We start from the raw sequence: 22122 nt of genomic DNA, 5'->3' as shown, positions 1-22122 counted from the left end.
GCGCGCGCGCGCATATATATATACATATAGATCTGTTATATGTATACATGTTTTCAATCACTTTTTGCATCTTCGGAATAAAAATACTGTACATTGGTGCGAAATACATACAAAATACTATTATAGGTATACATATATCCGGCATGTAAATAAATTATTTGTATATGTGTTTATGTGTAATAAGTGAGTTCAGTAACGAAAAAATCGGCGAGATTCTCCTTCTGCGTGTCAGCTCGGCTGCTCCTCGACAATGTGTATCTGGATGTAATTACAAAAAAATTCATTCAGCTCTCGAATATGATAAAGAAGGGTAAAACACTGGAAAATGACAGGTGCTATCTATATAAATGACGATTATTAAAAAACGACTCATTACGAAACAGTTTATGGTAAATTCCTACTACGGAATGAATATTATACATATCACTTTATCAGTGCCATGCCATCTTATTGGGATCAACAATAATTGCATTAAATTATGCGAGTATCTTTTAGTCATTTCAGAACTTCGAATGACGAAACCGACAACAAACCCAAAAGTCAAACTTTACGTACGCAAGAACATGATTTTTATGTACCTCAGAAAGAATAGCCCAGTTGTCACTCTCACTATGAACAGTTAGACGTAGTACCGCTATCTTGCCTAGACTGCTGTCCACTGTGCCTTCGGCTACTCCGAGCGCATCGAATTTACCTGGAGAAAAATGTCGAATGTGATTAATAATTTTTCTGTTCAGGCAATGTAATAGGTATGGTATAGGCACCTATAATGATGTAACCATCCTCTGTAACGTTGTTCGTATTTCTATTGATCGATACAAAATCTGCAGGCAAAACTTCAACAGTAGTGTTATAAAATCGATCCAATGGGTGCTCCGCATTCCCACTACGAAACAGGTATCTGTGGAAAATATTGTTCGTAATGAAGTTGGGCAGCAAGTCTAATTCCTGTTTGAAAGACATACTCAGATACAGTATAATATCAAATAATAATAGTAAATTGCACACTTCTTTATAAAAATTGGATCAATGAACTTGAAACGCAAATGGTCTCCCGGCTGAGGCAAAAGCCCCCAGAAGAATGATTCGCCTTTGTATGCTTTTTGCAAGGTGTATTGTTTATAGGGCTTTATTTGCGTTTCCACTGTCGCGTCAGGATTTATGTGCCCATAAAACAGTGTTACTTTGCCAAACTGATTGTCCTGTTGATAAAGAATAACGAAAAATTAATGTAATTGTGTGTATAATTACCTATATATTATTACGCGATTTGGACAAACTTTCTTTGGATAAATATTATACTCAATTGCCTGCACACCTTTAGTTTTTGTACTTTTCCTTTCAACGAAGAATGAGTGCCAATGTGTTGAAAGAGCGATGGTTTGTAATGCAACCATAATTCAGCTTTAGCCATCTTACAATGTTTCTGCAATATAACAATCCGAGGATTATATTAGATTGCCATTAACGATGTGACGAATTCAATGGAACACTTACACTGTCTTTGTCCAAATTGCAAACCTTTGTGGACACTAGGTGATCTAGCAACCAATCTACAGGCTTGTCATTGTGAAACATCAGGATAAATTGTACAAGCCAAGGTAAATCCACGCATTTGAACATTTTTCCTATAACGGAAATGGTTAGCAATAAGTGAGACTGAAAAATGAGAATTACATGACTTTATTTCTAAGTAGAGCAGTTGAATGTACCTATGAAACCCAGCTGGCAAAAGTCAAGTACAAACCATTCCTCCCTCGAACTAATTTTGCGCAAAGCATAAGATTTCATGGTTGTTATAAAACTCTTTTTTGCCAGTATATCATCTTCTAGTTGGACGTAAAATGTCCCTTTAGTACGAGCATACGACATGAGAAATGCAAAGTCTAGATTTTGTTTGGTCCTCCATACGACTCGCTGGTGATTGTCACCTAACGTGTCACGAAGTTTACTCAAATCAGGATAGTAGTGTGTAGATGGAGATATGACTTCTATTAGTCCAACTTCACACTCTTCGGGAAACCTAACGAAACAAGTATGCACATGATGACTGATGTAAATATGATTTGGTGTGTCAACTTACTGAACTTCTATTTGCTTGGCAACGTAGGCAACGTATTCCAAGTCGGTCTGTAAAAAATAATGAAACAGTCAGCAAACCCTATATATATAATTATTCACATACGATTGTTGCATGATCATATAAGAATTGTCCCCTCTACAAATTCTGGTTTCATAAATGACAAATAGTATCCTCTCACCTCAGCTACGAATACAACGATAATTGTTTCAGCTGCCTCTGAATTACTCATCGAGTCAATCAAGTTCTTCAGTGTAGCGAGCAGATAGCTTTGAACTTCTCTTTTGACGGTTGGAACACCGAGAACGACACTAGCTCCTGTGCGACCTTTACCTTGAAAGAAGGCTGGGCGAAGGCTGTTAGCATCGTCTAATAAATGAGGCAAAAAATTGTAAATTGAAGGTAGTTTGATGCTTGTGTTGTTGGAACTGCCGTTGTTGATCAAAAACTGGATGTCGGGAAGCGTATGGCTGCTGTCCAAAAGTTGAGAGAGCTGGTGCGATAACAAATTAATCTCCTCCTGACTGTTCATGTACTTGGCGTTGAGGTGCTGGAGCTTTGCGTGCAACTCCGCTATGTTGTTCTGCAGGGAAGTTTCTTCGTGCATTTCAGGTGAAGATATGAGATTCAGTATACAGCAGGGCACCAATATCACAATGAGAAGGAAGAGACAGCGCCGCCGTATCGGAGTCAGGGTGACGATGTTCGACACCATCCTTTCTATACTTTGCCCAGCGCTACGATCATATCTGTAGCTTTGAAACAATCCTGTTTCTAGGCCACTTTCTGAACTGTGAGCGAGTTTCAGAACTCGGAGACCCTTGCACATTACCTTAGGTCTGAACATCAATCCTCATCTCATATCTTCTAGAGTCGCTGTTATTTTGGGGACCAAGTTTCTCTCTTGCATTCCGTGACATTACTTTAGATTCAAGTAGCTGCCTGTGGTTCGAACTTCAAAACAAGAAACGTAAACTCCATTCACATAACCTCAGAAGCCCGAACGCGGCTTTGCATCAACTGCATTAACGATAATGCATGAGTATATAAAATCGCTGAAACGCGAAAATATCGCTGACTTCTTATAATTAGTTACTGCAAGCTAACCCGGTGATGAAACATCGTTGCAATCCAGTCTTACGGCGCTATTTACACGTTACGCCGCTACAGTCTTGCTCGATCATTGTAACCGTCATTCTTGCACCTTGCACTCATTCTTGCTTTTAGATTATATTGCACGATTTTGTAACCGCTATTTCAATTGTTTCAAACTGTGATTCGAACGTCGTTCCACACCTTCAAATGTCTTCAAACCTCTGTACGGCCATAGACCACATTAGCACAAGGTGTGGCAAAATGCAAAGTTCCCCGACCTTGTTTATCAGCCATGCCTTTATCACTTGTATTATATTTCCCCAACTGTCAAGTTACGATGATCACCCGTATGTGCGCAATCGGCAGTTTCCCGTCACCTTTACCCACGTTTCTACGACAAATTAACGCGGTCAAGTTGAAACGGTTAGCGTATGAAACCAACAACGAAGTGCTTCCAATTTACGTAACACAAGCACACGTGTTGTCGAGATCGTTGACATGGTAGACCGTACTAATGAATACAAATTTTTTTATAAAAGTACGCTAAGTGTCGCATCTACTGTGCAATATTCATGTTTAAGCGGTTAATTATATGACTATAACTTCTTCCGTAAACCTTCCTTTTTCAGTCTCCACATTTTTTACCGCACGACTGCTAATTCAAATAGCGATCGAATGCCAGAAACAAAAGCGCGTATTTGTTTAATTTATAAACTGCGTCATTTTCTGTTATGTTACTCTTGAATATGATAATATTGTGAAAAATTATTACACTATTGTAGTAAATGAAGAGGATAACTATATTTATGTGCGATTGCATGCTATTTTAAGAATGCGGGGATTTCGTATATATTTGAATATCAAACGCAGTATGCAATTGGGATATATGTTTTAAAGTAATCTGGGTCTAATAGCACACATATCCTAGTATTGTGCTTTTATTCCTGTAGGTCTTACTATACGAATAATCAGGTACTTAGCTCCACGTAGGTAGCATTAAAGCAATCCAAGGTAAAAGTATTTTTTATCGCTACTTGCATCTTCGATGTCCAAACCAGATTCCAGTTTCATCACGTTTCACAGTTGCCATTTGTTTTAAATTGCTCATAACTCCATTTACGATACCGCCGTGTGATGCAAGCAATGGAAAATTCGACACAAGTTTGAAGATCGTTTAACAAATGATGATCAAAATCCGCACGTGATACGGTATTTACGTTTTCTTTAACATCGTTTCTGTTTTTATTCTTATGCCGAAATTTATGTACAGAACTTTGACAAATTCATCTAAAGTCAGCCCACCAGTTTCTTATATTTGATTACAATTCCACGCATCACGGTTGTTTAATTTCACGTCCACAACTCAAATAAAAACTACAAATTTATTTCTGTTGATATACATATAACTTGTCCTTCTCGGTTTCAACCTACTACAATCCACTTACTTTATTATGAAATTTTATTCCACATCCTTGTTCTAGGTCACCCCAAACCCTGTAGGTGCACATGTATTACTGTGTATAACACTAAAACGTGTCATTTGTATAATAATATAAGAATCCTATGATAATTGGAATGAACGCTTCCATGTCATCATCGATGTACGAACAATGAGTTTATCTATACATATATTATACATGTACAAGGGGGCAATTCGTATAAATTACAGCCTTAGGGAATTTTCAGTTGCTCTTTTTGATGCCGTTGGAATTCGTTCTGCAAATAAAAGAATTAGGTGCAATTGTACCGTAGTGAGAGCGGCAGTATTCGAATTTTGTACACCAGTCATCAATATCAAGTAGCAGTAGCGAATAATCTAATATCTGATATACCGTTATGTCAGCTAATGCCAAGCTGATGGAATTTTTGCCTACCTGATTATTACGTTATGTATCATGCAAGATGTATTATGTATATTTATATTTCTTGTAAATGCAGTCATACCCTTTCGCGGGACATTTGCTTGGTCGTTTCGTGAGTATGAACTTCTCGATCTTTCGTATCGGCCCTTCGACAACCACCGACAGTAACAGAGATATACCGAAAGTGTAGACCATATCTGGCACGAATTCCCAGAGCTGCAATGTGGAAAGTTGTAAAACTTGCTCGTTCGTTTTGCAATACACAATGACGCTAAGAAAAATTCAACTTTTTATGCTTGACCCACAGTTACGTTTTAATAGCAACATAACTTGCATTAATCACATATATATAATATATTTAGTGAAATACAACTTACGCAGTTGCTAATGGAAAATACGCGGGGGCTTCTAGTAGCCCCGATGTCATAGGATTGCTTAATATTGTGGACAAGATAAGCACCGTAAGTGAGTCTTGCAAGGGGCTGGACCCAGCGTGGTGTCATAAAGTTGTAATGAAAGTCTGAAAATGTAATGAATGAAACATTGGATCATCTTCTATATCCAAGCAAAAGCCAATTTCCATCGCGTTTTGGAATCTGTAAGATCCTCTAACGTACCCAAACCATCGCCAATTGTGATCAAAACAACGATCGAACATATTCCAAGAGCAAACGCTGCTCTGTGGAACCCAGCGTAGGCGGCTGTTTCAAGTGGGCGTAGCTGGCTGTTAGGATCGAAGTACTTGGCAGCCAAATACTGGCTGAAGACAGTGAATCCGACTGCCAGTAAAATAAAAAGAAACCGTGACAAAGCCTGAAATGCAGAATAATGTGCAATGTTTAACAACGGGAAGTAGTAACGGGCATGACACCTACGGAAAAGAACCGATCAAGGATTCAAATTCTCATTGTCGAGTTTTTTTTTTTTTTTTTTTTTTTTTTTTTTTTTTTTTTTTTAAATTCTTATATCATTACCTTCGGGAGTCTCCACGTGGCATCTTTATGGTTATAGACAATTGCCCCAGCCAATACGCCAACCATGTAGGGACCGATTCTCATATGTGATTTAATATAGTGACTGACGAAATATGGATCTTTTCTAGCATCCACCATGCTGGAGAACGACGGAGAATTACAATGACGTGGCTATGATTATGTTTGAATTGTTTCATCACTAGGCGTGATTTTTTACTCACAAAGGCAATCCCAAGAATAATGGCTGCTGGTCCTGAACATAAGTAATGACGAAGGGAATGGCAATGCCCAATGCGATCAAACCACAGAGGAACAGGTAGCCCAGTCTTCTTGGAAGTTGCCAATAAGCCCATAAGACGAAAAGTCCCACGATGTGAAGGTGATAATCCACTGATAAATACCAGGATTGAAACATACACTGCGAAAAAACGTAGCGCGGCGTTACACGTCAAATTCTTACGAATCAGCCTAGGATCCGACAGCGATAAAATGATTAAGATCAGAGAACATCTACAGCAGCGAGGCAATACTAACCATCTCGTTAGGACGCACGTAGTTGTTGATGTACAAGAGATTAGTCCACCAGTTTTTCGCGCAATTATCTCTTTCAAAACCCACCTTGGCTTCCCAGTACGGACCGGATCCCATCATCGGCATCAGGGTAGCATTGAACAAGACGACTAGCATGTAGAGGGGTGTCAACCTGGCGTAATATCATTCGAATCTTTATCTCTAGCTCTTTGTTTATCACCGTGTATTTGATGAATACAAGAGCAAAGCGCGTACGTTGAACTCACCTTAAAAATCTGATCAGCATGAGCGCAATAAAATTCAACCGTTTTCTCCGATCAAGTTCACGGAGCACACCGTAGGCGAGAAGAAGACCTCCGACAGAGAAGAATCCGTCAACGATGATCGGTCCGTTGAATAGTATCATGGAAGAGGGTATGGTATAAGCCTGATGGGGCAAAATGAAAATACCAGATAATCGCACAGTTGACGCGCTTACACGGGAGTCAGATTACTTGATTTGGTAACGAGTAGATACGCAATGTACGACACGTTCTTAATGTTACTCCTATGAGACACATGCATTGACCTTTTCGAGGTACGTGGCCTCGACGAGCGGGTGGCCGAAGTATTGCATCAATCTGTGACCGAATATTACGCATGTCATGAAGAAAAAACGGATACAATTTATGCAATCGAGACCAGGGTGAAAACTCCCAGTGGAAAAAATCGAACGCAAGTTACGCCGTGCGGAAAAGCAGAGGATGAAGTCTCCAGGTTCGTTGTCCTCGGCAGCGTCCTCCGGGGAATAGATGCTGCTGTCGTACCACGAACCTGCTACCACGAGGACGAACAGTGTCACAACTATGAAACTGCATGGAAAATTGGTCATTATATTCTTGTTCGTCGTCTCGATCCACAAACCGTATACCAAGCCATAAAATAATTCCGAACTTCACTTACAGAAAAACCTTTAACCCTATGGTGAATTCCTTAGGGACGTCACTACGCGCTTGGCAATGCGATGGTTTCACTGTAATGTCCAGGTGTATTTGTCGGGCGTCCGCCAACTTCCTTAAAGGCTCCTTCAGCGCCGCTGCAACATCTTGAGAGCTGCAGCTAGCCGGAACGCAAAGCGATAGGTAGACAGAGTGTCGTTTGACACGGCGAAAGTCTCCCCTGCACTTTAAAAACCAAATAACATTTAAAAAACAGGATTACAATTGTATGTAGGTACGAGAGTGGGCAGGAATCCATGCATGTACTTCGATTTAATAATTCACTCCGATAGAACTGGGCTTGGGAGTGAATCCTCGTCGTAATGAGAGTCGCTTACGTCAATCGCGTTCCAGACGGATAGATTTGGATCAAAGTCGAGGGTGAAAATGTCCGGGCGTTTCGGTACCACACCTTTCCGCTGGTAACGCAAGCGAACCAAACAGTACCGACCCTCGACCTCGTCAGGCTCTTCGATATAAGAGAATTCATCCGGGGGAAGTTTTGCTCGTAAGTTGTAGCATTGGTCGAAGCTTCCCAAATGTTTGGTATTACCGTGTAGAACGCCGTCCGGATACTTCGTTGAGGCGTCGAACACTGAAATAGTATTTTTCTACTTTACTGTGCAGACAGTTCAGTTTTTTTCGTTCGCGAAAAATTTGTAACTATCTGTTAATTATATTCTACACGGTTATAGTCAATACTGCATGTAAGCAGCAAAAAAATTCTACCGTCCAAGTGCGATGGTTAACATTTAAGATATCATCTCGCTTAGTTGATCACCGCCATATTTGGCTAAAAATATAGAAATTGATTATATTATTATACTTGAAAAGATGATGATAGGCAATGAGACACTTAAACATCTTACTGTGTTAGATAATATCGTTCCACAGAGAACCTCTATCCTTTAATTCCGTTCATAGACAATTTGCATACATTCATGTGTACTCGATCATAGATATAATTATTGTAGGAACTCGATGCTTGCATCCAGTTTGATTGACGTCAGACATAGCAAATCAATTGAATAATAATACAGGTATGATGTTATTCGAGTCGTAAGATTTATGCACATAATATTTGCAGACAATTAATTAGAAAGAGGAAAATCAATCACGGAACATCTCACTTGGTATCCGAGTACGTTATACCTATGTATAAGGTATACTTGCAATGTACTATCATACAAGATTATGTTATGCGTGGATACTGAACGAGATCGTGGTACTTTACGTATTCACTACCCTCGCTCGTATACCTACATAGTATTTCTTTGATTGAAACTGAAAACAATTTATGCGACATATTGATATCCAACTGAAACAAAACTTCCATACAAATGCATAGGTTACACACATATTGTTCGCAATTCGCATGATGTTACATTTTTAGACTGAAAGTTATAAGATATTCAAGGGTCAAATTGAATATAAAAAAAATATAGTCGGTTCGCGGTCGTACAGTTACTTCAACATACCGTGACTTCTAGTTTTTCTGTAGTTTCACAAGCGTGGCGCACGTAATGCATATGATATATGAAAATTTGAGAACAATGAATTGAGGACAATATAAGATTATAAATTAAATTTAATATGATGGAGCCACTGAAATTTCGATAACGATCCAATTTTTGCAAGGATAACAAAAGGTATTGAAGAATTGTTAGACAATGTCTCCTAGTTTTTACTAATCAGTATACATTCAAATTTTCGCGACCAGTAATATCTCCAGCGATTGCTAATTGGTACAAAAATAATCCTCAGTATGAACGAAGGTCGATTTACTACTCCAAAGAATTGGTTGATTAATTCGGAGTAAGTGCTTGTTAACCCCTCATATATCGGAGAGTTGGGAGTTAGTTTGGGAATTTAAGTAACCTTTATTAACTCGAATGATATAACATATATTAGTTCAACAACTTGTACTTGGAAGAGGGGGTTGAAATTCCGAAGTCGAAAAGTTTCGAAAGCGCCATATTCTAAATTTTTTGGTGGTGAAACTTAAAGTAAACAAATCCAAGTTTGACGAAACATGAAAGTTTCGAATGATCCGAAACTCGACGCTCAAAGTTCCAAAAGTGCAAAGTTCGGAAAGGGCGAAACTGTGAAAGGACAAAATGCCGAGTAGCTCCGACAAGCCGGAGATCCGAAAGAAAGAAAAACATCAATATTCTGAATGACCGAAGATTTTCAGTTCTGTGAAATTTGGATATGATCGAAATAAGCTTACTCTGGACGGCCCACAGCGTGGAATTGGCGAGTTCCTCTCGGTACCGTTGCACTTGCCTCCTACAAGGACCCTCAGGAATGGTGTTTGAATTAGCGAATACCAAGGGCAGAATGGGGAAGTCAGTCCACCACGAAGAACCTCCTGAGGGCGTTACTGCCCCTTGGGAATCGGCGGGGTTCTCGGTCTGCAATGTATGATGCGTTCCGGGGGTGGTTGACAGCCATAATTGCCTCTCCGAGTAACTGGCGTTACACAACTTATTCTTATTGGCGAAAACTGGACGGTTCATTAAGCCGAAAGACACGCACAGTAGGAAAACTATCCCAGTCATGGTGATGGTGAAATGTATCGATCAGTTTTTGATAATTTTTGGATCCAAATGAACTGTCGAGACTATTTCGAATTTCGAAAAGTCAGTCAACTTGAAATTCAGGAGTAAATTTACACGCGCGTTCTCGGCAGAAGCATAAGGTACACACAGCTGGGTGTATTGTTGCTTTGTCGTTTATATTAGAAAATGTTGCAAGGATCAGAGGAGGTGGAGCCCCCCGAGTTTATGTCCAGCCTCTGCCTGAACGCGTCACTCGTTCGGGCGTAAGAGAACTCGGTTAAGGAATGGCAAGTACGCAACTTATCGTTATGGACACGTACGTACCTATAATTTATACACACTGCATGTGCCAGTGTGCGCTACATGTGGTGACAATGTCGCCTGACCAATGTAGCTCGACCTTAAACTTTAAGTCACATCATATTATTGTGCACGCAATTCACTGCATGTTGGATCTGCACTTCATTCATAGGTTGATTAAATCAATTATTGTAATTTCTTTTACCGCTGAGGCGATTTACTACCATAAAAAGAGTATAAATGATATTTATACATCGATCTAAAGCAAACAGTCAGATTTACATAAATCCTGTTCATTTTTTATGACACGGTCTTTTCTGCGAACACTTATTGCGTGTAGTGCAACGTGCATATACGAATCGTTTCAATCAATCGTCATCGAATTCAGCCATTCGTGTCCCCTGCGTATTTGGTGACACGCTTGGTTTTCAAAGTGTTTCGGACTTTCAAAGAATTGGAAAAGTACCAGGATTACTCCTCTAAGTGTCTAGTACATCATCCGAAAGTTAGTGAAATCGTATGAGTGAAGGATTCCTTAATAAAAGTAAAAAACTTCCGCCACTTACTTCGTAGAAATTAAAAATTTAAATTTCGATTGTGCCCTTTAAGGGAGCACAAGAGGAAAACACGGAGGGTTAAACATGCAATGTGTGCAAGAGGCGGTTGAAAGTGCCGAAGTGACAGGTAACCGATATAGTCGATTAATTTTTATTTCCACATTCGCGTCAGCATCGTGTACATTCTCTGTCCTTTTTGTTCCAATTTCCGTATAAGCTATAGGTGTATGTATATCCGACCCGAAACACCTAATTCTATCGTCGTATTGGTATAAAATAGATCGGACAATACGTGTTGCTTGCCTGAATAACAGTACATTATGGAACCTGGCAATAAATTAATCACCCAAAGGAATAAACGACCTTTATTCCTGTGATGAGAAAAACGTGAAACCTAACTCAATTGACGATCCACGTACGATTGTTGACCCTATAACGCAGACCATAACATTTTGATAATAAGTGAGCGTGTACGCATGGATAATCTAAAAAGTTATAAACACAGTCAGGTTACAAGTAGTTACCAAATTGGTATTCTTTAATTTAGAAGCCTACCGCTGTGGAATTTCCACCGTAAGCCAGAGAATTAGCCCTCTTCGAACCTCGAGCTTATACGTTGAATTTGTTTATAAAATACACAAAATGGTATCACGCATTTTTTTTTTTTTTTCAATGTACCTGTATAATTTTTTATATTGTACTGTAACATGAAGTTACATATGCGATTGCGGCTTAGGTTGCCAATTGGTTAACGTTAAGAACTTTTTATGGCAAAGAAAAGTATTTATTTCACGAATGCAACAAACATGCTGCAAACTGTATGTATCTACATAAATAATTCACGTCGGTTGATGGACAGTTGAAGATGAAGGGAAAAAAATCGAACAGGATTGACTTGTATATTGCGTGTATTTGCCCCCCCCCCCCCCCCCCCCCCGGCGCCGACGCATCTGACGGCAATAGCGTAGTACAATTAATTAATGACGCTTTGCCAATTTCCGCTCCATCTTGCGCTGTTTTTTCTCGTCAATCTCCGGCTGATCCTGAGGTGCGGCAAAAAACCATGGCGACAGTATCTTTGTCCATAACATCCAGCCCCCCCGCAGCGGCGCCTGTTTAAAGGTATAATATGCATTGGGTACAATGAAATTAATTAACAAGAGGCGACAGCGTGAAAAAAAAATGGAGAATAAATAACAAGTTCCATAAACCCCCCAAAATGATAATGCTGGTGATAATTTTTACGATACTATTGAGCTACAATTGTGACCTCCAAAGTGATACAATCAATCCACGGGGTGGAGAAGATAAAAATAAAAAACAAAGTGGAAATAACAGCGAGAAACCTGTTAGCGGGAACAGCAAAAAAGACTTATATAATTTCATCTTGCGCTCCGGTGTTTGTTCCACGATAGGGATTCTAGAAAAAGTGATTCTGCACCTAGTGAACCGGTAATACTGAAACTAGTCAGCTTGACTGTTATGAATTACAAATGAGAAACCAATAAAATTATTACGCGTGTAACTGACGCGTATGCACGGCGAGAAATCATATTGAAGTTAGTAACGTTATCGTAATGATTCGTGCTGCGGAAAAACCGTTATTTCACGATATTGGAATGGTCTGAGGTTCGGTGAACCGTAATAAAACGAAAAACACTCATATTTAGAAATCTTAGTTCCCTAAAAATCATTGTAAAATTAATTAAATAGTGATTTTCCCCAATGTTTCGTTACGATAACGTTATTAATTTCAACCTCGCAGAGGAATTCCCGGCCGTTCATTTTAATTAGAACATAACGTCGCGTGAATCAAAAGAAATGAAATGTGCGAGAGTCGTAAGTGTCGTATATTACCGAATATATTTAAAATTTTCTCATCACACTCACCAATAGCCACAAAAACCAGAAGTAGTTTGAAATCAGAGACAGCACTTGAACACCGGACGTTAGTATGATCAGATCCTTAACGTGCCTGCGAATGACAATTTTTTATCAAGTCGTTATCGCAAATTATTTTCACAAAATCCATTTCTTACCAGTATTGACCTACAGTAATCTACCAATATACCTAAATTCAGAGCGTTGCGGAGTTCGAATGATCATATAAAAAATGCTATGAGTAAATAATAATTAGATTCATACAACTCCCCCGAAATTCAATGGATTCCCGATTATAAGAAGAAGAAAGTTATGAAGCCATGAACGAATATTTTCAATTATACTTTTGTACCACAGAAAGTACTTGAGGAATCAAATAATACCAAAACTGAGGAATCTCGAGCATAATAGATGCGTAGTAAAGGTGATACACTCACTCAGCGATGCCGCCCTCCATATTCAAGTCAACTCCTGAATCAATGAGCTGGCCAGATTCAGCATACTTTGCACGGGCCATATATGCCATGAATTGATAACAAGCTACGTATATCAACCCCGTTAATATTGTGAAAGTCTGAAATGATTAAAGTAGGAAGAAAAAAAAAAGAATTATATACATTTGAATTGCCCTCTCATAAAATCCCTACCTAGTTAAAATCATAGTCATTTGAAATTTTCATCAGTTATATTTTCAACTTAAGAATTCTACAATATAATTCTTTCGTGAAATAGGACCTCGAAACATGTGTTTATTGACATTTGTTCAAGTATAGTTGAGGTCTGACTATCCAAGCCGGCTTCATTTGAGTTTGCAATTATTCAACTTCGTCTCGGAGTCGTATAAACCCATTTTATCCGAACTATGGTAAATTCTAGTACCTATCGTACAATCAAGTGTGTCGCGTTAAAACATAATTAACATTCGTTATGACTTAAAAACGTGCTTTTAATTTCCAACTTTCTCTGCGCTAGACCATTACAAACAATGTAACATAAACTACGGAATTGCACTGTGAATAATGTGAAAATTAAATAAGCCTCTATATAGCACAGCATTCTTATTTCTGTGAACCACACCAGCTACTTGTTGTAGGTACTCCAACCACGTGATATTACTAAATTAATTGGTACATTATCTGACTCGTTAGAATGTTTCATACAATAGTAAAAGTGGTGAATGCAAAGAAGACCATCATTGCTGTGAGGTAAATACCAGATGCTCCGAATACCATGTTTCTGTAAAAACTGAGGGTGGATGCATTTTCTTCCAGTATTTGTTTGGCTCCTCTCGTCGCTACCTTAGTGCTTTTTGTGGGTGGCTAAAAGTAAAAACAGTGTTTCTTACCTTAGCAGCGCTAGAGTTATATTTTAATTTCTATTAACAAGTTGATCAAAAGTCTGGACTGACATAATTTAAAGTAGGGATGTCAGACGCTAATTCTTATTACAAAGGTATATGGAGAAATTCGTGTGCAATCGTATAAGTTTGTTGATAATCTTGCGACTGATAAATTTTTATTCAATTAAAGGTTATCCAAATTTACAGAAAAATAAGATCACAATATAATTTCAAGTAACAACTTAACTCACCGCCATCGTTCTAACTAGATATGAGTATGGTACTTATTTCACGGTTACGAAAATTGATGTCAAGGAAACAGTCGAGTAATCATGCATCCATATTGCACTTTGATACCCCGAATCTCACGTACGTGGAGAAATTTTAAGGTTAAAATTGAGGTTAGATTCTAATATCAAGACGAAACCCAGAAAGACCAGTCTTCTTTTCACGTATGGACTATTATCTTCCCACAAGTATAAGTGCCGATGTTGTTTATTTTTGGATTATAGTTACGTGAATATGAATTATTTACAAATGACGATGAGAATTCAAAACAGGTTAATCGCAATCATGGCAACAACCAAGTACAGTCATCGAGTCGAAAATGATGTAGAACTCGTACTCTTATTCTCAATGGCATTGCGACTGCTGGGACAGTAGGCGACTCGCAAATATTGTTTTTTCGTTCATTTTTTCTAAAAAATAATTTATAGATGAACGCAAAGAAGATAGGATTAACTTCCTTTCATTCTTATGTAGAATAGCATTATAATAAACAACAGCGCGCTTCGTTATAAAGTTTACAATGTCCGACGAACACGAGAGGTTATCCCCCCTCCCCTGCCGTCACCTGGTGGTGTTATGCGGGAGTTGTCTGTCACAAATTGCATCATTCATGACATAACAAATTTGGCAGATGCCTGTACGTACCTGGAGTTTGATGACTTTGACTAGAGTCCGTCGTGGGCTTGATGACTCGGTAATACGAGGGTAATACCAGTGGTACATCGACCTGGCTCGAACGAAATGTCGATAATCAGAATATTGTTCAAATGCTTGCTCAGTCCACGCTTGTACAAGATATACGACACCGGACCAATCGACGTGCGTAACGTGATAAATTTTTGCAGTCGGCGCTAAGAGTCTGACGATAATAAGGTTAGATTATGAATAACTAATTTTGAAAGAATTTTCCCACTTATTCGCAGAAACTCTACGAGCCACGGAATCTCGAACGATGGGGCGATCAGATACTCACCTCTGTAAGTTCTCAACGTTGTATTGTACAGAACTAGCCAGGCATCGTTACATTACCGAATAACTTGACTTTGATCCTCCTTTTCTGGCAGTTTACTTTGATGTGGTCGTTCAGCCTCTATGCCATCCCGTTTGTAGCTACTTTTATGTACCGTCGCAGCTACCCCTTGGCTGACCAGATTTGCTCATTGACAAAGGTCGCAGCTGGAGCAGGAGTAATTTTATTCGCCTCTCTGGTTGCTCGAGGTTACTCAAGAGCCACAAATCCGGTATACATTAAGTTTGTTCAAACTCTAAACAAAGCCAAGGCACGCTATGATTCAGAGTCTAAAAGACAATTGCTCCAATATGACTTTGAATTTTGGGCATGGCCGGTTGACTTTGATTTCCCCAAGGAGATCAGGTGAGCAGTTACAATTTATCAAAAAACCAAACTTACAACTACCAAATTGTTCAAATTATTTTCACCGATTGAGATCGCAATGAAACTATCGAAGCAGCATTTATTGTCATTTTAAATACCTGCGATTTTCACAGAGATCGAGATCTGAAGAAAGTACTACTTAGAACGGATAGAAATGAAAGTGCTCGTAGGCGAGGAGAACTATTGATGACCCTGCCATGCAGGTTGATTTCTTATGTTGTAGCACATACCTTTGCAGTGAAGCTTATGTACCCTGGGTGCATCTCAATTCTAAATTATGCCATGGGTAACTATGTACTTGTCAAGTCAATTGTCATGTTTATTTGTATCACAGAATGAATTTTCCTTTTCTTGACCTGATAAAATTTTTTCTTCAATCAAGGATCAACACTCTTGCAAGGAAGAGTTGATCTGATCAAAAGGGGTGGGACAAGATCAAAATTGGTTACTGCAGATGGAAATTACATTGACACGATGTTTGTTGATCAACGTACCAAGTGATTATAATTCCCTAGATTTTTGTGCAATATTGTCTTCTGTGTACAATTCATTTAAATCTTACTACATAACTTACAGGTCAACCAATGGCAATACCTTAGTTATAGCATGCGAAGGAAATTGTGGATTTTATGAGATCGGAATCCTAGGTACGCCACTCAGCAAAGGCTACTCAGTACTAGGATGGAATCACCCCGGTTTTGGGGGTAGCACGGTATCTGTCGCAATGCATGACATTTATAAACTACCAAACATCATGCGTAATGATAAGCTCGTGTTGCTATTTTTCTCATACTTTGGATCATAGCATTCTATAAAATAATAATTAATTTATCAAATCGAATTTGCAAATGAACCCGAAGTATTTTAATTTATCAATTATGCAGAAATTACCACTTAAATATTGAACGCTTTTCCCAAAAAAAAGAAAAATACCCTCTACCTTATTCCTGATAATAAATAACGTAATTGATGGTACAGGGCCTGCCATATCCGTCGCAAGAACAGAATGGTATTGATTGTGTGATGGGCTTTGCCATCCATCGTCTAGGATTCTTAGAAAGTCAGATAATACTGTACGGTTGGAGCATCGGAGGATACACGGCGACTTGGGCAGCAATGCACTATCCTTCTGTTTCCAGTGTGGTATTATATAAAATTGAAAATCATAATCTGTTATGCGCCGATTTTTTACTTTCCAGCTTCCAAACTGTTTCCACTTTTTATCGGCGTGAAAATTTTTTTGCAAGGTCCTTGACGCAACTTTTGATGATGTTTTACCACTCGCAATTACAAGGATGCCAAGACCGCTTGAAAGCCTTGTCCGCACTACAGTCAGGGAACACCTGAATTTGAACATTGCGGAACAACTAGTCAGGTTAGTGTTTTACCGATGTGCTCAAGATTGAATTTATTTTGAATTATGCTCAGTTGAAGACCCTCTTTTTGACTCTTCATTTTACCATGAAAAGCGAGATAATATGAAAACCCTGATAAAAAATACCTTCAGGAATTGAATTATTTTCATACGTCAGTGCTATCATAGACGTGTTTTTCAGGTATTATGGACCAGTGCTGTTGATAAGACGAACGGAAGATGAAATGGTGTGCGCAGTCACAGAAAGCTCAGAGAACAATTCTGGTACAGACAATATAGATGAAAATAACGTCACATGGAATCGTGGTAATCATTTATTGGCTAAGCTACTGGCACGTCGTTATCCGCGCGTGCTTCAAGGCACCCCAGAAATATCACTACTTAGAAAATTTCTTTCTGTAGCAAGCCCACACGCTCGGCGTAAGTGCCATAAATATTTTTATTTTGTAGTTGCTTATCGCTTATCCTTGATTCATAAAATTTAACCTTGGTGTACGATCATTGCTTTTCACAGGATCTATCCTTGAGCAGACAGGAGTAAACGATGAAGAATGTATTGCAATGATAAAGAATTATCTAACTACACAGGGTAACGTCGTTACATATCCATCAGATTTTGGGGAAGGTTGTGAGCTTTCTGATAGACTTAAGCTCACGCTATTTCTAGTGAGTAAACATACAAACCATGAAATTATTGCACACATGTAAAAATTGATCATATATCTGGCAAGAAAGATATATGCGAGAAAACGATTCTTTCTAATTTCAGGCGACAAAATATATGAAAGATCAACACTCGCAGCATTGTACGCCATTGGTCAGGGAGCTTTTTCACCCTGGATGGGACCCAGCAACACTCACTAAGTGAATTTAGCACGTCACAGATTAGGACAATTCACTCTATTGTGTATGGTTTTTGCATAAACAAAGCTTTTAATTCATTTCTGACATCGGTAGCTGTTTACATCTCTATTTTCTTTATTCACGGAAATTGGTCAATTATTTTTATATGCATATATTGCTTTTATCTAATAAATAGTGCGAACAGTATTCAAGATCGACAGTATAATTTTGTTACAGAGAAGTAAGTGCTTGTATAGGAAGTTTTCAACTGTTTACTATGCTGCGCGCACCAAGATCTCACGAAAGTTTGTAGTACTTAGCGGTTCTACTTTGTTTGTGAAAGAGAAGGGTAACTGTTGCCAGATCCTTATAATTATTTATGTATTTTTTAATTGGAATAAAACGTTTGAATTATTTTTTTTTATACGAAACAGTCGAATTTGATTGTCGTTGATATTGGTATAAATAAAAAAAACGACATTAATTTACCTGAATCAGGCATTTATTCTTGATAAATAAATATGATAAAACGTACAGTAGTTTCATCGTACCTTTACGATTATGATGAAAATGCGAGCAATTTACAGTGTGTTCTAATGACATGGATTAATGACTTTAAAAAAAGAAAAAAAAAATTTATTACGCATTTATACAGTACGATGTGTTAATATTTATTACATAAATTACACAACTATCCAGAGTAAGAGGCACTTGTTATAAACGATATGTATGATTAACAGTTTTCTTTTGAATATTCGTAAATTCTGTTTAAATTAATCAATATCTACTTCTGTTCACCGCATTACCGAGTAAACACGATAATTCAGGGCTGATAATTGTTGACATACAAACTTCGTGCGCGAGTGAGGACGATTGTACATTAGATTGGTTCGCGTAATAGTGATGCGAACCGTTTGGGGCAGTATTATATTTTCTTTGTACGGCAGTATCGTAATCAGGTGCCGGTCTATAAGATGGAAGTAAGGCGCGAAGTGTATCCATATCGATGGACGATGCAGCGACAGGGAATGGCGACGAGGATATATCATTGCAGCTATTGAAATGTGCCTGACTTGCAGCCTTGGCTTCATTATCGATATTTACATCTCTTATTTCATCCCTTATATCAATATTATCAGGATCCTGAAAAAATGTGCGCCTAAGTAAAGCAATTGATCTAGATTTGAATATAAAATTGGTTAAAATATATGCATATCATACTCACTAGATGACTGTTACTCATTTTATTAACGAGATTAGACTCTTGGTGTTGCATGTAGAATGTGTGCTGAGATATACATAATCGCCAGACATACTTCGCTGTTCGTGCATCAGTGAAGTGAAACTGTTTGGGTTCTTCATTTTCAGCTTGACACTCAATTTTGAATGTCTTTTTATGATTGATTACATTGCTGATATCTTTCCATCTATAACATATTATATAGAACTGCCTTATGAGTTATGTTTTTTACAGAGAGTTCTAGGGGCTGAGCGATAAAATAATGAAAAATTAGTTTCATATCACGAACTGTACCTGTAAAATGATGTCAACTGCACGTTGGAGTACCCAATGATAATTCCATTCATTGAAATTCCAAGAAAGATTTCATTATTTGCATCATCCTGCAAATGTATGGCTCAATTAAAATCTGTATATTATTATCCAGCTGGTATTGTGTGATAGAAATGAGCCATCGACACACCATTCTATGAACTCCAATGACTGTTATAATAAATTCAACTATAAAATTAGTTTTGATGGTTTGAATGGTACGTCGCAACTGTAAATTCTAGTTATTCACCTTAGCAGCAAATGTTTCTCGGCCATAGCCCTCTAGTTGTACAGCAATAGATACGTAAAGTTCTTCTGCAGCTGCTTGTGTAAGACCAGAAAGGCTCTTGTATCGAATAATGGCTGCTGAAAGTAATGAGTCTTGCCCACCAGGATCAGTTTGTATAATGTTCTGATGATAAATGGTGAATATAAAAAAGAAACAGCATGGAATCAGTAAATGGGGAAGATCTAAAAAAGAGAAATTTCTCACAGTGGCGTAACATGTATTCACGGTTTAAAAATACTTTTGGAAATAGCATGCACTGCCGAAGATACTCTGCAGTATGTCGTTGAGGGTCATAATTGCCGAACTCTGCCTGCATTGAATAGCTTGCCAAGGTGCTTGCCTCTCTAGGATTACAATGAATTCTACCGTCAATAACATCCATTTTCAGTTGAAGATAGTAGTGATACCTGAAATGTGATTAAATTTTTCGAGTATGCCACAACAACTGATCCAATTATTTCACATTCAAGTTTGAAGTAACAAACATTCGCGAAAAGAGATTAACGGTGCCAATTTCAAAGAGATAGAATGGCATTTCTATTAGTTTTAGACTTGCCTCGTTATTTCATCCTGTATGAGCTGGATGTCGGTAATAAAATACATAACTCTAAGTCGCAGATTAAAGCTTCTAGCTTCTTTTTCAAGTTGCCGTTTAAGAGGTTTGTCCATCTGGACCCAGCGCGATGCTGGCGATCCATGGTGAGAGATATAACTCAGTCCAAAGAATTCTGGCTGTCCAAGACCTAGCCTCTGTGCTACATTGGTTAGACATTCGTGACCTAGGCTTTGTACATCCAAGGTACATTCTATTGATCCTGTGTCCAAAAGCTCGACACAAATTACATACTGATTCTTAGATATAACATTGTATTGTCGACTTTTTTTTAGATGAAATTTGAACGGCATTTTTCTTTGCTTGATGAGTAGCTAGGATCAGAGAAAAATAACAAAATAATTTTCGTCATGAGTGTTAAGCCCCTTGAGTACGTATTTCGGGAACTCTCAGATTTAACTTGATTTTCAGTGATCTAGACAAGGTAAAGTTAGGTTAGGTTAGGTTAAGTCAAGTTAATGATGATGTTCAAGGGTAAAATCTTGCTCGAGTAAAATTTCGGGAACATTACAAGGAGAAGCGTACCGTTGGATGCGACGAAACTTTTTTGCTAGCTGATCCGAGAGGTTTGATAATGTTGACCGTGGAACCGTGAATACGTGACGAGTATCTCTCTTCTGTCACATGTCAGAGGTGTAAGTTGAGGTGTTTGGGATCTGTTGTCACTTATAGACGAAACAAGAACCAACCAATCCTTATCTGATAAAATACATGTTCAGCATCAACGTCAAAAACACTGACTCTTACAACATACACATAGGCCAAGGACAGTAACAGCTGCCATATTGAAGATGCTGAGTAGTGGCCATAGTGGCGCAACAATAAACAATCTTACCACCAAAGATGAAAGCTTACCACATTCACATTATTTTAGTCTTGTCTTATTTATATATAGGTATATTTTATATACAGATATATTTCTTCTTTTTCGCTAATAAAATTTTTGCATCACAGACAATTTAATCACATTAATTCTGGAGTCAATTTCGTCAATCCGGAGCTCAGAAACTCCGAAACCAGAACTCGAACATTGGTAGGATCTCGATCAGCCAAATCAGCCCCAGCGAAAACATTATGACAAATATTTCACAGTTCTTTAAGTGTTTATCTTTTCAATACGTGGCCTGAAGGACTCGTAACTGGAAAGAATTGCTTCTTCTTGGAAATGACACTGATCAAACAATTAGTTGTAGCGTTTTCCAAGAAATGAAGCACAGAAAAGAAGAGAGTATCCGCAGGATCCACAGCGACAACAAAGCAACTGGATCTGGAGTCAAAGTTGTCTGCAATTAGGCGGCTGAATAATTAGGATCATCGAGTGTGGTTGGAGGTATGGGATCGTCAATCACAGCGACTTGTTTAATAATTCGCAATCGTTTTTTCTTAGAAAATTACGGTTCCCTGCGGCGTATAGAAGTATCGATATTAGCGATTTTTCAAATTGGTAACTATTTAGAATCTCAAAATTGTTGCGATTTTGGAAACCAAAAATCTTGTTTGTGTCTCTTGATCCGTTGATTACAGGGACGTTGAGCTATGCGCAATTCCATTCCGCGTAATAATTTTCTTACGTCAATATAGGATGATTTGCATAAATTGATTCTTCTGA

At 38.3% G+C, this 22122-nt stretch overlaps 5 protein-coding genes across 5 annotated transcripts; 1 reads left to right on the top strand and 4 right to left on the bottom strand.

Moving 5' to 3' along the window:
- Nucleotides 1-17: 17 nt before the first annotated feature.
- Nucleotides 18-3374, bottom strand: LOC124404121 (alpha-1,3-mannosyl-glycoprotein 4-beta-N-acetylglucosaminyltransferase B-like). Its single transcript, XM_046878006.1, has 9 exons — nucleotides 2262-3374; nucleotides 2084-2130; nucleotides 1713-2023; nucleotides 1498-1628; nucleotides 1319-1426; nucleotides 1009-1202; nucleotides 765-901; nucleotides 579-694; nucleotides 18-258 (listed from the first exon to the last, which is right to left on the bottom strand). Exons 1-9 carry the CDS (start codon nucleotides 2925-2927, stop codon nucleotides 229-231), a joined length of 1740 nt encoding a protein of 579 aa, XP_046733962.1. The 5' UTR covers nucleotides 2928-3374; the 3' UTR covers nucleotides 18-228.
- Nucleotides 3375-4588: 1214 nt separating this feature from the next.
- On the bottom strand, nucleotides 4589-10235 carry LOC124404118 (nose resistant to fluoxetine protein 6-like). The gene is made up of 12 exons (XM_046877999.1): nucleotides 9750-10235; nucleotides 7858-8114; nucleotides 7485-7705; nucleotides 7111-7393; nucleotides 6809-6969; nucleotides 6546-6714; nucleotides 6233-6429; nucleotides 6012-6150; nucleotides 5655-5850; nucleotides 5415-5557; nucleotides 5120-5253; nucleotides 4589-4891 (listed from the first exon to the last, which is right to left on the bottom strand). The coding sequence occupies exons 1-12, from the start codon at nucleotides 10078-10080 to the stop codon at nucleotides 4858-4860; spliced, it is 2265 nt and encodes a 754-aa protein (XP_046733955.1). The 5' UTR covers nucleotides 10081-10235; the 3' UTR covers nucleotides 4589-4857.
- Nucleotides 10236-11704: 1469 nt separating this feature from the next.
- On the bottom strand, nucleotides 11705-14729 carry LOC124404128 (transmembrane protein 208). The gene is made up of 5 exons (XM_046878017.1): nucleotides 14409-14729; nucleotides 13979-14137; nucleotides 13256-13392; nucleotides 12828-12912; nucleotides 11705-12049 (listed from the first exon to the last, which is right to left on the bottom strand). Exons 1-5 carry the CDS (start codon nucleotides 14412-14414, stop codon nucleotides 11915-11917), a joined length of 522 nt encoding a protein of 173 aa, XP_046733973.1. The 5' UTR covers nucleotides 14415-14729; the 3' UTR covers nucleotides 11705-11914.
- A 372-nt stretch (nucleotides 14730-15101) lies between these two features.
- On the top strand, nucleotides 15102-18202 carry LOC124404124 (phosphatidylserine lipase ABHD16A). Its single transcript, XM_046878011.1, has 11 exons — nucleotides 15102-15264; nucleotides 15369-15422; nucleotides 15510-15820; nucleotides 15955-16127; nucleotides 16224-16338; nucleotides 16418-16553; nucleotides 16820-16984; nucleotides 17089-17216; nucleotides 17398-17636; nucleotides 17731-17882; nucleotides 17986-18202. Exons 1-11 carry the CDS (start codon nucleotides 15187-15189, stop codon nucleotides 18082-18084), a joined length of 1650 nt encoding a protein of 549 aa, XP_046733967.1. The 5' UTR covers nucleotides 15102-15186; the 3' UTR covers nucleotides 18085-18202.
- Nucleotides 18058-21177, bottom strand: LOC124404127 (tyrosine-protein phosphatase non-receptor type 14). Its single transcript, XM_046878016.1, has 7 exons — nucleotides 21039-21177; nucleotides 20457-20827; nucleotides 20139-20307; nucleotides 19862-20023; nucleotides 19594-19682; nucleotides 19285-19486; nucleotides 18058-19202 (listed from the first exon to the last, which is right to left on the bottom strand). Exons 2-7 carry the CDS (start codon nucleotides 20804-20806, stop codon nucleotides 18837-18839), a joined length of 1338 nt encoding a protein of 445 aa, XP_046733972.1. The 5' UTR covers nucleotides 20807-20827; nucleotides 21039-21177; the 3' UTR covers nucleotides 18058-18836.
- Between the last annotated feature and the right edge of the window lie 945 nt (nucleotides 21178-22122).

This window comes from Diprion similis, chromosome 3 (assembly GCF_021155765.1).
Source record: "Diprion similis isolate iyDipSimi1 chromosome 3, iyDipSimi1.1, whole genome shotgun sequence".
Taxonomy (NCBI): domain Eukaryota; kingdom Metazoa; phylum Arthropoda; class Insecta; order Hymenoptera; family Diprionidae; genus Diprion; species Diprion similis.
This window is presented reverse-complemented; position numbering and strand designations above follow the sequence as displayed.